Here is a 14,708-nt window from a genome sequence, read left to right as displayed (position 1 = left end):
CCTGCAGGACAGAACGGTTGGGGGGACCAAAGGGGAAGGGGTGACACCACTGTCACTGTCCCCCAATTCACAGTACTCACGCTGCACATGTTTGGTGCTCACAACGTGGGTGTACACAACCTCTCCCTCCTCTGGGGGGGGTGGGGGATAAGGGGAGGGGCTGTGGAGAAAAAGACAATGTGTGGGAGGTGATGGAGACTTGTGTCATGTGGGAAAAAGGGCACTCATGGTTGAAGAAACCCACTCACCTTTTCTGCTGCTTCCTGGCAGCTGCAAAGGAAAGAGGGTAATGGTGACTGTGGGGTCCCAGGGCCCCGCCCCCTCTCAGGATTCCTGAACCCCCACAGGACCCTCAATTCCTCTCACAACCCCCAAGCATCTCTAAAGCCCCCCAGTTCATGAGCCTCCCCAGTGCCATGGACCAATTCAGCCTCAAGAATTCAAAGCCCAGCAGGGACAGACATGCTCCAAACACTGCCAGGGCCCCTGAAAGAACACCCAACATCCTTGCAGGACCCTCCAGCACCTCCCCAAACCCTACAGGACCCCAGGGCAAGGTGACAGTTCTGGGGCTATGGGTGCTGCCCTATCATGCCCACACTCTGGGGCCCTCTACAGCTCCCTAGGACCCCCTGTCCCCCCATTGTCACCAACCCACACGGTGCCACTGGTGCCAGGCCACAATGACACCCACGAGCAGCAGCAGGAAGAAAAGGGCCCAACCGACACCTGCGGCCACTGCAAGAAACAGAGGGGGACACATCAGGGTCACCCAGAACCTCAAGGGTTCTTTGACCCCGAATGACCCTGTGTGACCTTACCTGTGTCCCTGTGTCCCCACGGTGTCACCAACAGGGCCAACTCTGGGCTATGTGCCCGGAACACTCGGTGCCCATCATGTCCCAGCTCGTTGGTGGCTATGCACTGGTAGGTGCCTGAATGTCCCACATCGACTGCCCTGAGCTCCAGGAGGGGACCCCGGGCCACCTCCTGCCCATTGTGCAGCCAGGTGAAGGTGACAGGGACTGAGCCCACCTGCACCAAGCAGCGCAGGGTCACGGGGTCACCTGCACGCACCTGGTGTGATAGGCTGCCAAGGGTGATGGTGGCATTGGCCACAGGCACTGTGGGGACAGAGACTGGGCTGAGAGCACAAGGAGGGGCTGGCAGCTGGTGTGGGTGGGTAGGGAAAAGGGGGGTGGGTGTGATGGGGGATGTTGGGGATGGGGTCACCCCACAGAGGGGTGAGGGGACACAGAGCAGAGGCGGAGGACACAAGCATGGTGTCTGAGGGACATGGAGATGCCCAGGAAAGGGGACTAGAGGAGGCTGTGAGGGCTCCCCGTGCCCATCCCATCATCACGCTGCGGACCGTGATGCAGAGCTGGGCGCTGCTTTTCCGAACGGCCCCCATGGGAGCGCACCTGGAAGCTGTAATTCCCTGAGTGGGAGACCCCCACAACGGGCACCAGCAGCTGCGGGGACCCCTGTGGGCCCCCCACCACCTGCTCGTCCCAGTAGAACACATGCAGGAGGGGGGCTTGGGGCCGCAGGGGGCTGGGGCTGCTGAGGCAGTTCAGAGTGACGGGGGACCCCTGGGTGGGCTTGGGGGGACCCTCCAGTACTGGTCCCCGGACAAGCTCAGGGCAGGAAATGGGGGGCTTTGGGAACAGTGACCCCGAATCCCTGGCGAGGTGCTATGGGGCTGTCGGGGTGGCGGCTGTGAGGTACTCACCATGCACTGTCACTGTCACCGGCATTGACTCCTCCCATCCCTGTGATACCCCGTTGTTCACCCAGGCCTTGCAGTGGTAGCGGCCGCTGTGGTTCCGCTGCAGAGGGGACAGGGACAGCTCGGTCCCATTGTGGAGCCATTTCAGTTCCGTCTCCTCGCGGTAGAACACCGGAGGGGCCGACTTTTCCTGCCTGTACCGGCAACGCAGTGTCAACGTTTCGCCCTCCAGCAGTGTCCGCGCTGGCACCTGCAGCACCACCTGGTCTGGGGGGCAGAGGGGTGCTGTCGCATCACAGGGGTCTGGAGGGTCCTGATATCATCAGGACCCCCATATTGGGTCAAAGCCAGCACACCAGGTTTCCCCAATTTCAACACGAGGGTCCCCCCATAGTGGGATGCTCTGGGATTTCCCCCTCTATAGGGGACAGGCTCTGGTAACACCAGAGGGTGACCCATGGAGTAGAGCTCATCCAGCATCCTCGGGGTTCCCGTGGGTGCCAAGCTGAGGACACAAACAACCCTCACCGTCTGAGACAATCACGGGTGGGCTGCACCCACTTCCAGGTCTCTCACATGTGTAGGTGCCATTCTCAGTGACAGTGAAGTTGTTGCCTCCCTCCTGCCCCCAGTGCTGCCCATCCTTGTACCAGGTGGTGTCACCAGCAGTCCCCGAGCCCTGGCAGGTCAGTGTCACCTGGTCCCACAGCACCGCCGGCCTCCAGGGGGGATCCACCAGCAGCTGGGTGGTCTGGGCACCTGTGGGTGACAGGGGACACCAGCCTGCCAGGGCCCTTGCAGGGTTCGAGACAGCAGGGTGGGGCCATGGCATCCCCCGAGGACTCACCAGCAAGGCTGAGGGTCTGGGCTGGAAGGGAAAAGGGACAGGGCTGGTGAGGGTCATGGGGACACTGTGGACACCCTATGTTTGCACTGCCCACCTCCACCAGCCCTACAGCACCTGTCCCCACGGCCAAGTCCCATGGTCCTGTGCCCATGATCCCATTCCAATGGCACCTTTCCCCATGGCCAGGTGACATCTGCATGTTACATGGCCCCATTCCATGTCCCAGTATCCCTGTTCCCCTGTCCCTCTCCCCACAGTCCCCAAGCCCCAAGGCTTCTTCTGCCACATACTTGTCCCCACATCTCTATCCCCCTCTTCCTGTCTCCACATCCCAGTTCCCCTATTTCTGTCCCTAAAGCCACCCTTAATCTCTGCTCACACTGAGCTCCATGCCCTGCTCTGCCTCTGCTGCCATTGGGGACCTCAGGGGACCTCACAGCCCCCCTGTGCCCCCTCCCTACCACTCTCTGCCTCACCACAGCCCATTCCACAGGTGTCAGGCCCATGCCCGGGGCACTCACCCCACAGGAGCAGTGCCACCTTCCCGGCCATCCCGGTGTCCCCACCCATGTGCACTGGCTGTCACTCGCTGCTGTGGCCACCGCTCCCCTGGCTGGCGGCTCTTCGGATGAAGGGGAAGGAAGCGAGGTCACGTCTGTCCCCACGTGTAGGTGGCCCTTGGTGGGGGCAGGGTGGGAACAGGATGGGGACAGGCTGGAGACAAGGCTGCATAATCTGGGGACATGGTGGGGGATGGTGGGACATGGTGGGGACATTGTGTTGCCACAATTTGGAGTCTAAGGCTGTGTAGGGAGCCAGGGATGAGTGTCCAGGAGAATGGGGTGCCCAGGGATGGGGTCCCAGGTAAATGGGTGTCCCAAGGGTTGGGTAGACTCAGACTTGGGGATGAGGGTCCCAGAACAATGTGGCCTCCTGGGATTTGTGATCATGAAATGGGGGTGCCAGGGGAAAGGGGGACCCTGTGAGAATGGTGGTCCTGGGGGAATCAAGGTCCCCAAGGGCAGTGGTGTCCCAGGGACTGGAATTACTGGGATGGTGTTCCTTGGGATTGGAGATCCTGGGGAATTGCAGTCCAGGGATGGGGGTCTCAGGGAAGGGGTGGCTGAAGGAAATTGGGTTCCAAGGTTGGGGTCCCAGAAGAATGGGGGTGCCAGGGTTGGGCAGTGTGGGAGGGAACATGGGGGTCACAGCTCCTGCCCTGGGTGCCTCAGATTTTGGGGTGAGGCTAGGCCCCGCATAATCACCCCTGGGGTGTTTGTTTCCTGGCCAGGCATTGCATGGGGGTCCTGGGTAGTTCGACCTCTGTGCCCTCACCTGCCCCTGACTTTTTCCTCTCCTTATTTCTCTTTTTTCCTTATTCTTCTTACTTTTTGCCATATTCCCTCACCCCCGGTTCCTGGATCAGAAATCCTTAGGTGCACCTGAGCTATGAACGGGTTGGGGGACCCAGGAGAGGGGGGAAATGGGGAGCAGGGGGTGCAGGGAAGGGTGAGGAGTATTTGGGGGATGGAGGTGCTGGGCTGTGCCTGCTCAACACTTTCACTTCCTTTGTCCTGGAGGAGAGGGAAGAGGCTGTTTCTGCTGAGAGTCAGATGGGAAAAGGGGGCATTCTCTGTTTCTGGGGGGGCACATACAGGGGGCTTCTGTGCTCTAAGGTCTCTCCTCTGGAGTTCAGCTGGGGGATCCTGTCGCAGGGGGTGACACGTCATATAATGGGGGGTCCTGTTCCCAGGGGTGGCAGTTCCAGAAATGTCCCAGAACATTCCTGGCTGGGTGCCTGTCCCAGGGGTGGCACATCCTGGGGACCCCTGTCAATGCAAGGCTGGGGCCCAGCCATGGCCCAGCCCCACTGCACAGGGATGGCCATTGCCCAGCCCTGCTCTAGCCAGCCCCAGGGTGCAGCCAGCACCTGAGGGTCCCCCCTGCCCCCTTGGCTTTCATTCTGGCAGCTTTAGAGCTGCTGCAGAGGTGAGAATTCTGTGGGTGGAAAAAGGCCCCCCCACACGATGAGCTGAGCTGTGGTTTGCTGCTGCAAGAAGTACAAAACCCCAAAGGGAGCCCAAGCAGTGGCTCTGTGAGGGCCTTTGATGGTTTTCAGAGCAGGGCTGGCTGGAAACCCCCCCTGCAGGGGCAGCTGCGAGCGAACCAGTCCAGAAATGCAGCAATTAATTATTTTGTCCCTCTCCCTAAGGAACTGAAAGAGACCCAGCACTACTGCAAAAATGACAACAATCTGCTCAACAACCTGACCTGGACCCTCCTTCTTGAACAAAACCTGCAGCTATTTGGAACTTCCCAGAAAGAATTTTTGGGTTCTGGATGTGCACACCAGAGGAGAGGGAAAAGTGTGGAAATATTGTGCAGGGGCTGCACACGAGGGGCTGGGGAGCAGGAGTGTTGCAGCAGGAGCGGGGAGTGCCCAGGCAGGGGAATTCAGGGCAGGCTGGAGTGGATTTACCAGGTAATCAGACCCTGAGGCACACACAGGCATTTCCACAGATTCCTGTGCACTGTCCCAAGGATGGACAGAGCTTCCTCCCTTCCTTTAAGGGAAGTCAATCAAGTTTCAGGGTGGGAATGAGCAAAATGGGGAGAGTTCCTAAATATGGCCCAAGAAAAGGCTTCCTTCAGGGCTGGGTTGCTGCCCAGCAGGCAGGGAACAATCACATGGAGCTGTTGGACAGTCAGGGAGATTTCACACCCTCTTTTATCCACAAGCAAACACTGCTGGGAAATGCACCAATGGGCTCCTACAGGGAACCAAAAAGACTCATTTCATTGTGATTTTTTTGTGTTTTTACTGTGAGTGACTTGTTGAGTGAGAAACTTTTAAAAGAATTCTACAAACCTGAGCATTTTATACCTTGTCGGTTTGATTTTTGCTGAGTATGTTCTATATTAGGGGGAAAATTGTGTGGGAAAGATCTTTGCTTTTATTCTACAGATGTGTAATTTTTTCTGAACCAATAGGGCATCAGGTGTTGCCTGGGATGGCTGAGTCAGGAAACTGGGAACCTGACCCAGGGATGAGTTGGGCAGAGCCCCAGAGCATCCCCAGACAGCCCTGGGGTGCCCCAGGGTGGGGGCTGTGCTGGGCTCTGAGCCACCCCACAATCTGAGGAAGCCAGGGAAGGATCTGTGACCCCTGTGCCCACCCAGCCATTCCCCATCCCTGACATCCCCATTCTCCTGGGAACCCTAAACATGAGATCAAAATTGCCTTGGTCTCTCCGCCCCAGGGACCCCCATCCCAGGACTGCCATTGCCCAGCACCACCATTGCCTTGATCCCATCCCATGGGCTGCTTCTTCCCCCACAACCCCTATTCCCGAGGGTCCCCTTTTTCCCCCTGCACCCCCAACCCTGGCACCCACATGCCATGACCCCAAATCACTGGGGACCCTGATCCCACAGCACGCCCATCCCTGAATGCCCCCAGGCATGGAGACCACAATTCCCCTTGACCCCCATTCTCCTGGACACCCATCCTTGGTTCCCCACATCCCCTGAGCCCCCCACTCCTGGCAAAAGCATCCGCCACCATGTCCCCAGATTATGCAACCTTATCTCCAGCCGGTGCCCAGCTTTTGGCCACCCTGCCCCCACCAAAGGCCACCTACACTTGGGGACGGACGTGACCTTGCTTTATTCCCCTTCATCCGAAACGCTGCCAGCCAGGGGAGCGGTGGCCACAGCAGCGAGTGACAGCCAGTGCACATGGGTGGGGACACCGGGATTGCCGGGAAGGTGGCACTGCTCCTGTGGGGTGAGTGCCCTGGGCATGGGCCTGACACCCCAGGGATGGGGAGGGGAGGGGGCACAGGGGGGCTGCAGGGTCCCCTGAGGTCCCCAATGCCAGCAGAGCCAGTCCATGTTACCCACAGTGGACCGTGGTGTGACTGGGGATGTAGGGTGGCTTTGGGGACAGGAAGAGGGAGAAGGAATTCTGGGATGGGGGGACAGGAATGTGGGGACTGGCACCTTTGGGCTCAGGTAGCTTTGGGAATAGGGACAAGGGAACTGGGATGCAGGGACAGAAAGGGACAAGAACAGTGAGGATGTGGCCATGGGGATGGGATCATGGCGATGGGATCATGAGCTGGTGGGCAGCCCCTGGGCCAGCATGTTCTGTGTCCGCGGTGTCCTCTTACTCGGGGTGTCCACTGTGTCCCCATGTTCTGCCTCAGCCCACGATGGCCTCAGTGTCCATGGTCCCAAGGTGTCTGTGCCACAGGGATGTGGTGCACAGGTGGCTGTGACACAGACATGTTCCCCTGCCTCTCCAAATCTTTTGGGGACCACTCTGACACACTTTCCTACAAGAACTGCTTTCCCCAGAGGGGCAGTTTGGGGACAGCCCCCACACCCCTTGCCCCTGTGCTGTTTTCCCTGCAGTGCCACCCTCACTGAGCCCTGTCCCTTCTCCCTTCCAGCCCAGACCCTCAGCCTTGCTGGTGAGTCCTCGGGGGATGCCATGGCCCCACCCTGCTGTCCCAGCCCCACACTGGCCCTGGCAGGCTGGTGTCCCCTGACACCCTCAGGTGCCCAGACCACCCAGCTCCTGGTGGAGCTCCCCTGGAGGCCGGCTCTGTGGTGGGACCGGGTGACACTGACCTGCCAGGGCTTTTGGACTGCCATTGCCACCACCTGGTAGAAGGATGGACGGCGCTGGGGGCAGGAGGGACCTGACCGCCTCACTGTCACCGAGAGTGGCACCTACACCTGTGACAGACCCAGCACCGGGCGTAGCCCTGCTGTGAGAGTCTTAGATGGTGAGGGGGCTTCAGGTGTCCCCAGGCAGGAACCAGCGGGGACCCCAAGGGCTCTGGATGGTCTCCGCTCCATGGGTCACCTCCTGTGTGGCCAGAGGCTGTCCCCTGCTCTGGTGACAACCCAGAATATCCCACTGTGGGGGAACCCTTTTGGAATTGGGGACCCCTCGTGCACCCAATAGGGGGTCTCAGTGCCATAAGGTACGACAGGACCCCTCCGTCCCCTAGAAGGGCTGGTGTTGCAGGTGCCAGCACGGACGCTGCTGCAGGGGGACACGGTGACACTGCGCTGCAGAAGCTGGCAGAACAACACGGTCACCTCGGTGTCATTTTACCATGAGGGAAAGAAACTGGAGGGGCTCCATGATGGCACCGAGCTGTCCCTGTCCCCTCTGCAGCAGCACCTCAGCAGCAACTAGCACTGTGAGGGCCGGGTAAGCAAAGTGGTGTCAAAGTGGAGGGTGTCAAAGAAGGTTACAGTGACAGTACACAGTGAGTGCAACGATGGGGACAGGGAAGCCCAACATCCTCCAAGGATTTCCTAACACTGCCTGAATCCTTCATGCCTCTCTTTACTCCTCCCTGGGTCACCCAAAAAGTCTCTCTTGGTTTCCCCCATGACTGCCCAGTTCCCCCTCCTGATCCCTCATCCCTCTCTTTGTCCTCCCCATCCCTCCCTGGATTCCCCACCCTTTCCAAGGTCCCTGCTCCACCCTCTGCTCTCCCTTCCTTCCATGGGTCCTCCGGCCTATCTATAAACCCCAAATCATTCCCTGAGGCTCCTCAGTCTCTCTTGTGGTTCCTGCCTGGCTCTCTGCACCTTTCCATGGGGTCTCACCATTGTCCCTAGGTCCCAACCTGCCTCCCAGGGTCCCCTTCTGCTCACTGGGATCCTCTCTGCTTCCCTCCAATCCTTTCCTTTCCCTCCCGTGTCTCCCATCCTTCCTGGGTCCCCAATCCCTTCTGTGCCCATCCACAGATGTCCCACTCCCAGGGGTATCCCTGTCAGTGCAGCCACGCGGGGGACAGGTGACACTGGGGGACAGCCTGGTGCTGAGCTGTGAGGTGGCTGTGAGGACAGGTCCCCTGTCCTTCTCCTGGCACCGGGAGGGCTCAGGAGCACTGCTGGGCATCAGCACCCACCTGGAGCTGCACCACGTTGGGGACAATGACAGCGACCAGTACCGGTGCTGGGTCAGCGACGGGGACAGCGTGGCCGAGAGTGATCCCCTGAATGTCACCGTCCTGGGTGAGCGGGACCCTCGGGTTGGGGATGACCCCACCCACAGCACCCCCTTCTCACCTAGCGAGATGCCAGCCCTGTCTCTGTCCCCACAGTGCCTGTGGTCAATGTCACCATCACCCTCAGTCCCCTGTCACACCAGGTGCGTGCAGGTGACAATGTGACCCTGCGCTGCTCACTGCAGGTGGGTTCAGCCCCTGTCACCTTCACCTGGCTGCACAATGGGCAGGAGGTGGCCCAGGATCCCCTCCTGGAGCTCAGAGCCGTCGATGTGGGACATTCAGGCACCTACCAGTGCGTGGCCCCCAACCAGCTGGGACAGGACAGGCACCGTGTGTTCCAGGCACTCAGCCAAGAGCAGGCCCTGGAGGTGACACTTGGCTTGCCCTGGGTCACAGGTGGGGTCACACAGGGTTACTGGGGCGTTCAAGGCCCCTGAAGTTCAGGGTGACCCCAATGTGTCCCCTTCTGTCCCCATCAGTGGCTGTGAATGTCGGCAGGACTCTCCTGTTCCTGCTCCTGCTCCTGGCTGTCATCGGGGGCTGTCACTGGTGGCACCACCGGGGTGAGTGACAATGGGAGGGGAACGAGGTCCTACAGGAACTGGGGGGAAAGCCCCACACACTGGGGGGGTCGTTGGGGCATCACCCAAAGCCCCTGAGCTGGTGGAAACTGAGCCCCCAATGACCTTTGCTTAGGGTGCTCACAGGTTTAGGGGCTTTTTGGAGGGTTCTGGTCTGTCCCAGGAAGGGCCTTGAGGAACTGTGATCTCCTGGGGGCATTTAGGGAGGCGTTGGAGAGTTGTGCAGGGATGTTGAGAGCTCCTCAGGGATCCTGGAGCAGTTTGGAGGCTTCCCTGCATTCCATTCTTGGGGTTCCTTGAGGCTTGAGGGGTGCTCAGGGGTTAAGAGTTCCTGGGGAGGGCGTTGGAGTACCTGGGTGGCTCAGGTGTTCTGAGGCTCCTCAGGGGTGCTTTGAGGTGCAGGGGCCGGGATATCCAGTAGAAATCAGTGTCTGGTGGGGGCTCAGGGCTCCAGTGGGCATTTAAAGGTCCCAGGTGGGGTTGGGGCCCATGGGACACCACGATCCCCCCATCCTCTTTTTGTTGCAGCTCGCAGGAAATCCCAGTACAGGTGAGTGGGGAGTTCCAGCCATGACTCTGCCTGACCCCCTCCCCAGACACCCCTCAGACGCCCCCTATTCCCATAGGGCCCACCAAAACCCCCTTATCCCCTGGAGGTGAGGAAAGGGGCTGGACATGAGGGGGCAGGGTGTGACTATGGGGGATGGGTGGGGACATGGGCATGTCATCCATGGGTGTCACACCAAGCTAGGTGTCTCTTCCTGTCCCCCCCAAGGATCCCCAGGTGACCCACGCAGAGCTGCCAGGACCACACAGGCGACTGTAGGACACCAGTGACATCCATGGGAACGTGCTGTGACAATGTGGGACACTGGGAGTCCCCGTCCCATGGCTCCCGTGGTGGCCCATCCTGCCTGGGGTGATGACCATGAGTCAGGGGGGGCTGCCCAGGGCACCCAGTGCTCCCCTTTCCCCCTCCCACTGATCCCAGTACACCCAAGGCTCCCCAGGCTCCTCCCAGTGCCAGGGGACGCTGGACCCATTTCCTTCTTATTTAGTCCAAAATGCATCTTTTTGGTTAAACTGGCAGCGATGGTGTTTGTTCAGCTTTGTTGGGCTTTAGGAATGGGATTCTCCAGTTCTGGATTGCCACTAAAAGCAAGGGGCTGCTGCCCCTTTCCCTACCGTTCCCCATGGAGGCACAAAGATCCCAAAAGTCTTACAGTTCCTGAATCAGCAATGAAAGAACAAAACCAACAGCAACAAGGTTCAGACTCAAAATTGTCACACAAGGAACGATTTCCAGGGAAAGCCACCAACAAAGAACAATCCCCGAACACTTCCCCCCCCATCACGTTTCCTCCACCAGAGGAATCTGGCAGAGCCCTGGACCTTCCTTGCTCTGATGGCCAAAGTGGCCTTCAGGAGGCTCTGGATTCTCTTGTCCCCTGTCCCAAACCCCTCCTCTGCCATGTTCCCCACACGAGGATCTAACAAAGGCCTTGAGGATGTTCCTGAGCCTCCCATTTGCCCAGGGCATTTGGGATCAGGCCATGGCAAAGGGTGAGGTGCCAAAGACAGGAAAAATTTGAAGTCTGGAGACATTTTGGAACAGATCTGTGTGGCAGGGGTGGGTCAGACCTTGCTTTCAGTGAGACAGAGCCCCGTCTTTCCATCATCTGTCAGCCATGGCACACTGGGGACAGCGTGACACTTTGACAAATCCAGCTCCTCAGTAGCCAGGTGACCAGAAGTGTCACCTGGGGAGAGGATCCTTGGTGACACAACTGGCTTAAAAGGCAGAGCATGAGGTAGCCAAGAACCTGACCCTATCTGCTCATGGGGTGTCTGTTGCATCCACGCTGGAACACAGTAGTTGGCAACTCATTTAAATGAGAAATATCTGCCAAGGAAACTGGGAAAACTTCCTGGAATGGAAAGAAACCCATCTCAGAAACTCTTTTTAATTTCAAATGTGTTCTGGCTTCCAGGCCAAAGTGTAGGAAAAGAAATAACAGCTCTTTTCTGGGAAATTAATGAAGCAGAAAAGAACAAACAACACAAACCCAGAAATTTCCCTCCCGCTCAGCGCTGTTAATTTTTCTGGCAGTTACAACCGTGGCCAGCAGGGGCGCCGCAGTGAGAACTCCAGGCCAGCAGGGGGCGCTGCATGGAGCATTCCCGGCCAGCAGGGGGCGCCCCGGTCCAGCTCCATCCCCTCAGGGGCCATGGCGGCCTCGGATGGGAGGCAGGAGGGGAAATCGCTCCTTTTGCAAACTCACGGGCACCAATCGCTCCCAGCATCACCACCAGCAGCAGGCAGAAGCCGCCAAGGCAGCAGGTTGGATCCCAGTGCCCACTGGCAGTGTAGCAGTGTCCTGGGGCCAGGCACACGCCCTGCACAACACCTGAGACTGCTCCCCATGATCCCCAATGGAAGGAAGGCAGCACCTGACCCCAGGCAGGTCTCGGGTCCACAGCAGAACCTCTGGTGGCTTTACACCACAATTCCTGCAAACCCTCAGCCTTTTCCTCAGGTGAGGTGGGCACGGATGGAGCAGCTTTGGAGACCCCTGGAATCCACACAGGATCACTCCCCACAGCCCCACCATGGCCACGGGTAGAGCCACTGACAGATACTTCCACACTTTTCTCTCTATTTTTGTGGACAAAGTCAGAATCTAAGCATTCTTTCCATGAGGTTCCTCAAGGCTGCAGATTTTGTTCAAGAAGGAGGTTCCCAGGAAGGTTGTTGGCATATTGTTGTGCGATTTTCAGTAATTTTGACGTTCTCTCAGTCCCTTACCAAGAGCAACACATGATCAATTGCTGAATTTCCAGGCTGGTTCCCCCACAGCTGCCCCTGCAGGGGCAGTTTCCAGCCAGCCCTGCTCTGAAAACCATCAAAGGCCCTCACAGAGCCACTGCTTGAGCTGTCTTTGAGTTTTGTGCTTCATGCAGAGCTGTGCAAACCACAGGCAGCCCTTTTCCGCCCCCACAGAATTCTCACCTCTGCAGCAGCTCTAAAGCTGCCAGAATCAAAGCCAAGGGGACAATGGGGACCCTCAGGTCCTGGCTGCCACCTGGGGCTGGCTAGAGCAGGACTGGGCAATGGCCATCCCTGTGCAGTGGGGCTGGGCCATGGCTGGGCCCCACCATTTGGATGGTCACTGGCTTCAAGGAGCAGGAGTTTGGGGCCTCCTTCCTGCTCAGGGTTCCATTCCCCAGCTGCTCTTGCTGGCTCAGATCCAGCAGGGGACGAGCAAGAAGGAGAAGTCTGGACCCCCCCAAAGCTGTCAAGCTGCATGACCAGACTCTCTTCTCCAGCATGTGTCCCCCCTGGGACAGGATCCCCCCAGGACAGGAGCCCCCTGGATGTGCCCCCTAAGGACAGAACCCTTCCCCCCCATGTGAGAAAGATTTCAAATGGCCTTTTCCTTCTTCTGCAGGAGACAGAAAGTGAAAGTGTTGGGGGGTAAAAGCTGCACTCCCCCAACCCCCACAGCCTCCCCAGCCCTCCCTGCAGTCCCCTCACCCCTGCTTCCCCCACTCTGGCCTTCCCCCAGCCTGGGCTTCCCCCACTCTGGCCTTCCCCCAGCCTGTTCCCTGCTCCAGGTGCCCCCAAGGACCATCAAGGCACGAACTGGGCGGTTGTGAAATTGAGGGGTAAAATGATGGAAATGGAATAAAGAGAGGGAAAAATCACTGGAGGCTGGGGAACACAGACCCAGAGCAGCTCAGAATCTCTCTGGGGTGACACCCTGGACACCGGCACCATGTGGGGGTGATGCTGGCTCTGGATCACCCCAAAATCTGAAGTACCCAGGGAAGGAGCTGCAACCCATGGGCTCACCCAGTCACTGCCCATCCCTGCCACCCCCATTCCCCTGGGAATGGAAACATCGGACCTCCATTCCTTATGTCCCACTCTCTCTGCAGCCCCCATCCCAACACTGACATTCCCTATGATCTACATGGCCCAGCACCCCATTCCCAAAGAACTCCTTCTTCTTCATTCCAGCCCCTGAAATCTTCCTAGGACCCACGAATCTCCCATCAAATGAACTGAAATCCTTGGAGCCCACATTCCCCCGGGACTCCCATCCCTCAGTCCCCCCAGGTATGGAGATGCTCATTCCAATGGAACCCCCATTGCTGGATATTCCCCCTCCTCAGGACCCCATTTACAAGTGACCCCATTCCTGCCTCCCCAAAACCACCAAATTCCCAATTCCAGGGAACCCCATGACCCATTTTGTCCCACCCACCCGTGTCCCCAGCCTGTCCCCACCCTGCCCCCACCAAGGGCCACCTACGCACGAGGTCAAGAAGTGACCTCGCTTCCTTCCCCTTCATCCGAAGAGCCGCCAGCCAGGGGAGCGGTGGCCACAGCAGCGAGTGACAGCCAGTGCACATGGCTGGGGACACCGGGATGGCCGGGAAGGTGGCACTGCTCCTGTGGGGTGAGTGCCCTGGGCACAGGCCAGACACCCTGGGGATGGGGAGGGAAGGGGGCACAGGGGTCTGTGGGGTCCCCTGAGGCCCCCATTGCCAGAAGAGCCAGTCCATGTTACCCACAGTGGAACTGGGTGTGACTCGGGATGTAGGGTGGCTTTGGGGACAGGAAGAGGGGGCGGGAATTTGGTGATGGGGATGGGGATGGGGAGACAGGAATGTGGGAAGTGGCACCTTTAGGGTCAGGCAGATCCGGGGATAAGGACAAGGGAACTGGGATGCAGGGACAAGAACCATGAGGATGTGGCCATGGGCATGGGATCATGAGGATGGGATCATGAGTTGGTGGGGCCGACGGGGGCCAGCATGGGCTGAGTCCATGGTGTCCTCATGCCTGAGGTGTTCTCAGTGTCCCCATGTTCTGCCTCAACCCGGGGTAGCCTCGGCGTCCCTGTTCCCAAGGTGTCTGTGCCACATAGATGTGGTACACGGGTGGCTGTGACACAGACATGTCCCCCTGCCTGTCCAGACTTTTGGGGACCACCCACACACTTTCCCACAAGAGCATCTGTCCCCATGGGGACACTTTAGGGACAGCCACCACACTCTGTGCCCCGTGTGCCTCGGTCCCCATGGTGACACCCCCACTGAGCCCTGTCCCTTCTCCCTTCCAGTCCAGACCCTCGGCCTCGCTGGTGAGTCCTCAGGGGATGCCATGGCCCCACCCCGCTGTCCCCAGCCCCACACTGGCCCTGGCAGGCTGGTGTCCTCTGTCACCCGCAGGTGCCCAGACCACCCAGCTCCTGGTGGAACCCTCCTGGAGGCCAGCAGTAGTGTGGGACCGGGTGACACTGACCTGCCAGGGCTCGGGGACTGCCGGTGCCACCACCTGGTACAAGGACCGGAAGCGTTGGAGGCAGGAGGGACAGGACCGCCTCATTGTCACCAAGAGTGGGACCTACACATGTGACAGACCCAGAACTGGGCACAGCCCCCCCTTGACAGTCTTAGATGGTGAGGGGAGACTTTTAATTATCATGGGGGCCCCAGAGCAT

General features: G+C 59.0%; 1 protein-coding gene and 1 pseudogene across 1 annotated transcript in view; both read left to right on the top strand.

The window, feature by feature from the left end:
• Window positions 1–13,533, top strand: part of LOC132084826 (Fc receptor-like protein 4) — a 53,260-nt gene extending 39,727 nt beyond the window's left edge. Inside the window, 10 exon segments of the mRNA XM_059490078.1 lie at window positions 1,158–1,173; window positions 7,282–7,372; window positions 7,601–7,864; window positions 8,352–8,621; window positions 8,711–9,013; window positions 9,097–9,180; window positions 9,727–9,748; window positions 11,309–11,446; window positions 12,814–12,864; window positions 13,479–13,533. Coding sequence (XP_059346061.1) covers window positions 1,158–1,173; window positions 7,282–7,372; window positions 7,601–7,864; window positions 8,352–8,621; window positions 8,711–9,013; window positions 9,097–9,180; window positions 9,727–9,748; window positions 11,309–11,446; window positions 12,814–12,864; window positions 13,479–13,533 — 1,294 coding nt within the window.
• Window positions 13,534–13,630: 97 nt separating this feature from the next.
• LOC132084825 (low affinity immunoglobulin gamma Fc region receptor II-like) overlaps window positions 13,631–14,708 on the top strand; it is a 36,481-nt pseudogene continuing 35,403 nt past the window's right edge.

The sequence above is a fragment of the Ammospiza nelsoni genome, chromosome 28 (genome assembly GCF_027579445.1).
Source record: "Ammospiza nelsoni isolate bAmmNel1 chromosome 28, bAmmNel1.pri, whole genome shotgun sequence".
Taxonomy (NCBI): domain Eukaryota; kingdom Metazoa; phylum Chordata; class Aves; order Passeriformes; family Passerellidae; genus Ammospiza; species Ammospiza nelsoni.
Note: the sequence above shows the minus strand (reverse complement) of the source record. Positions and strands in the feature narration are given on the sequence as shown.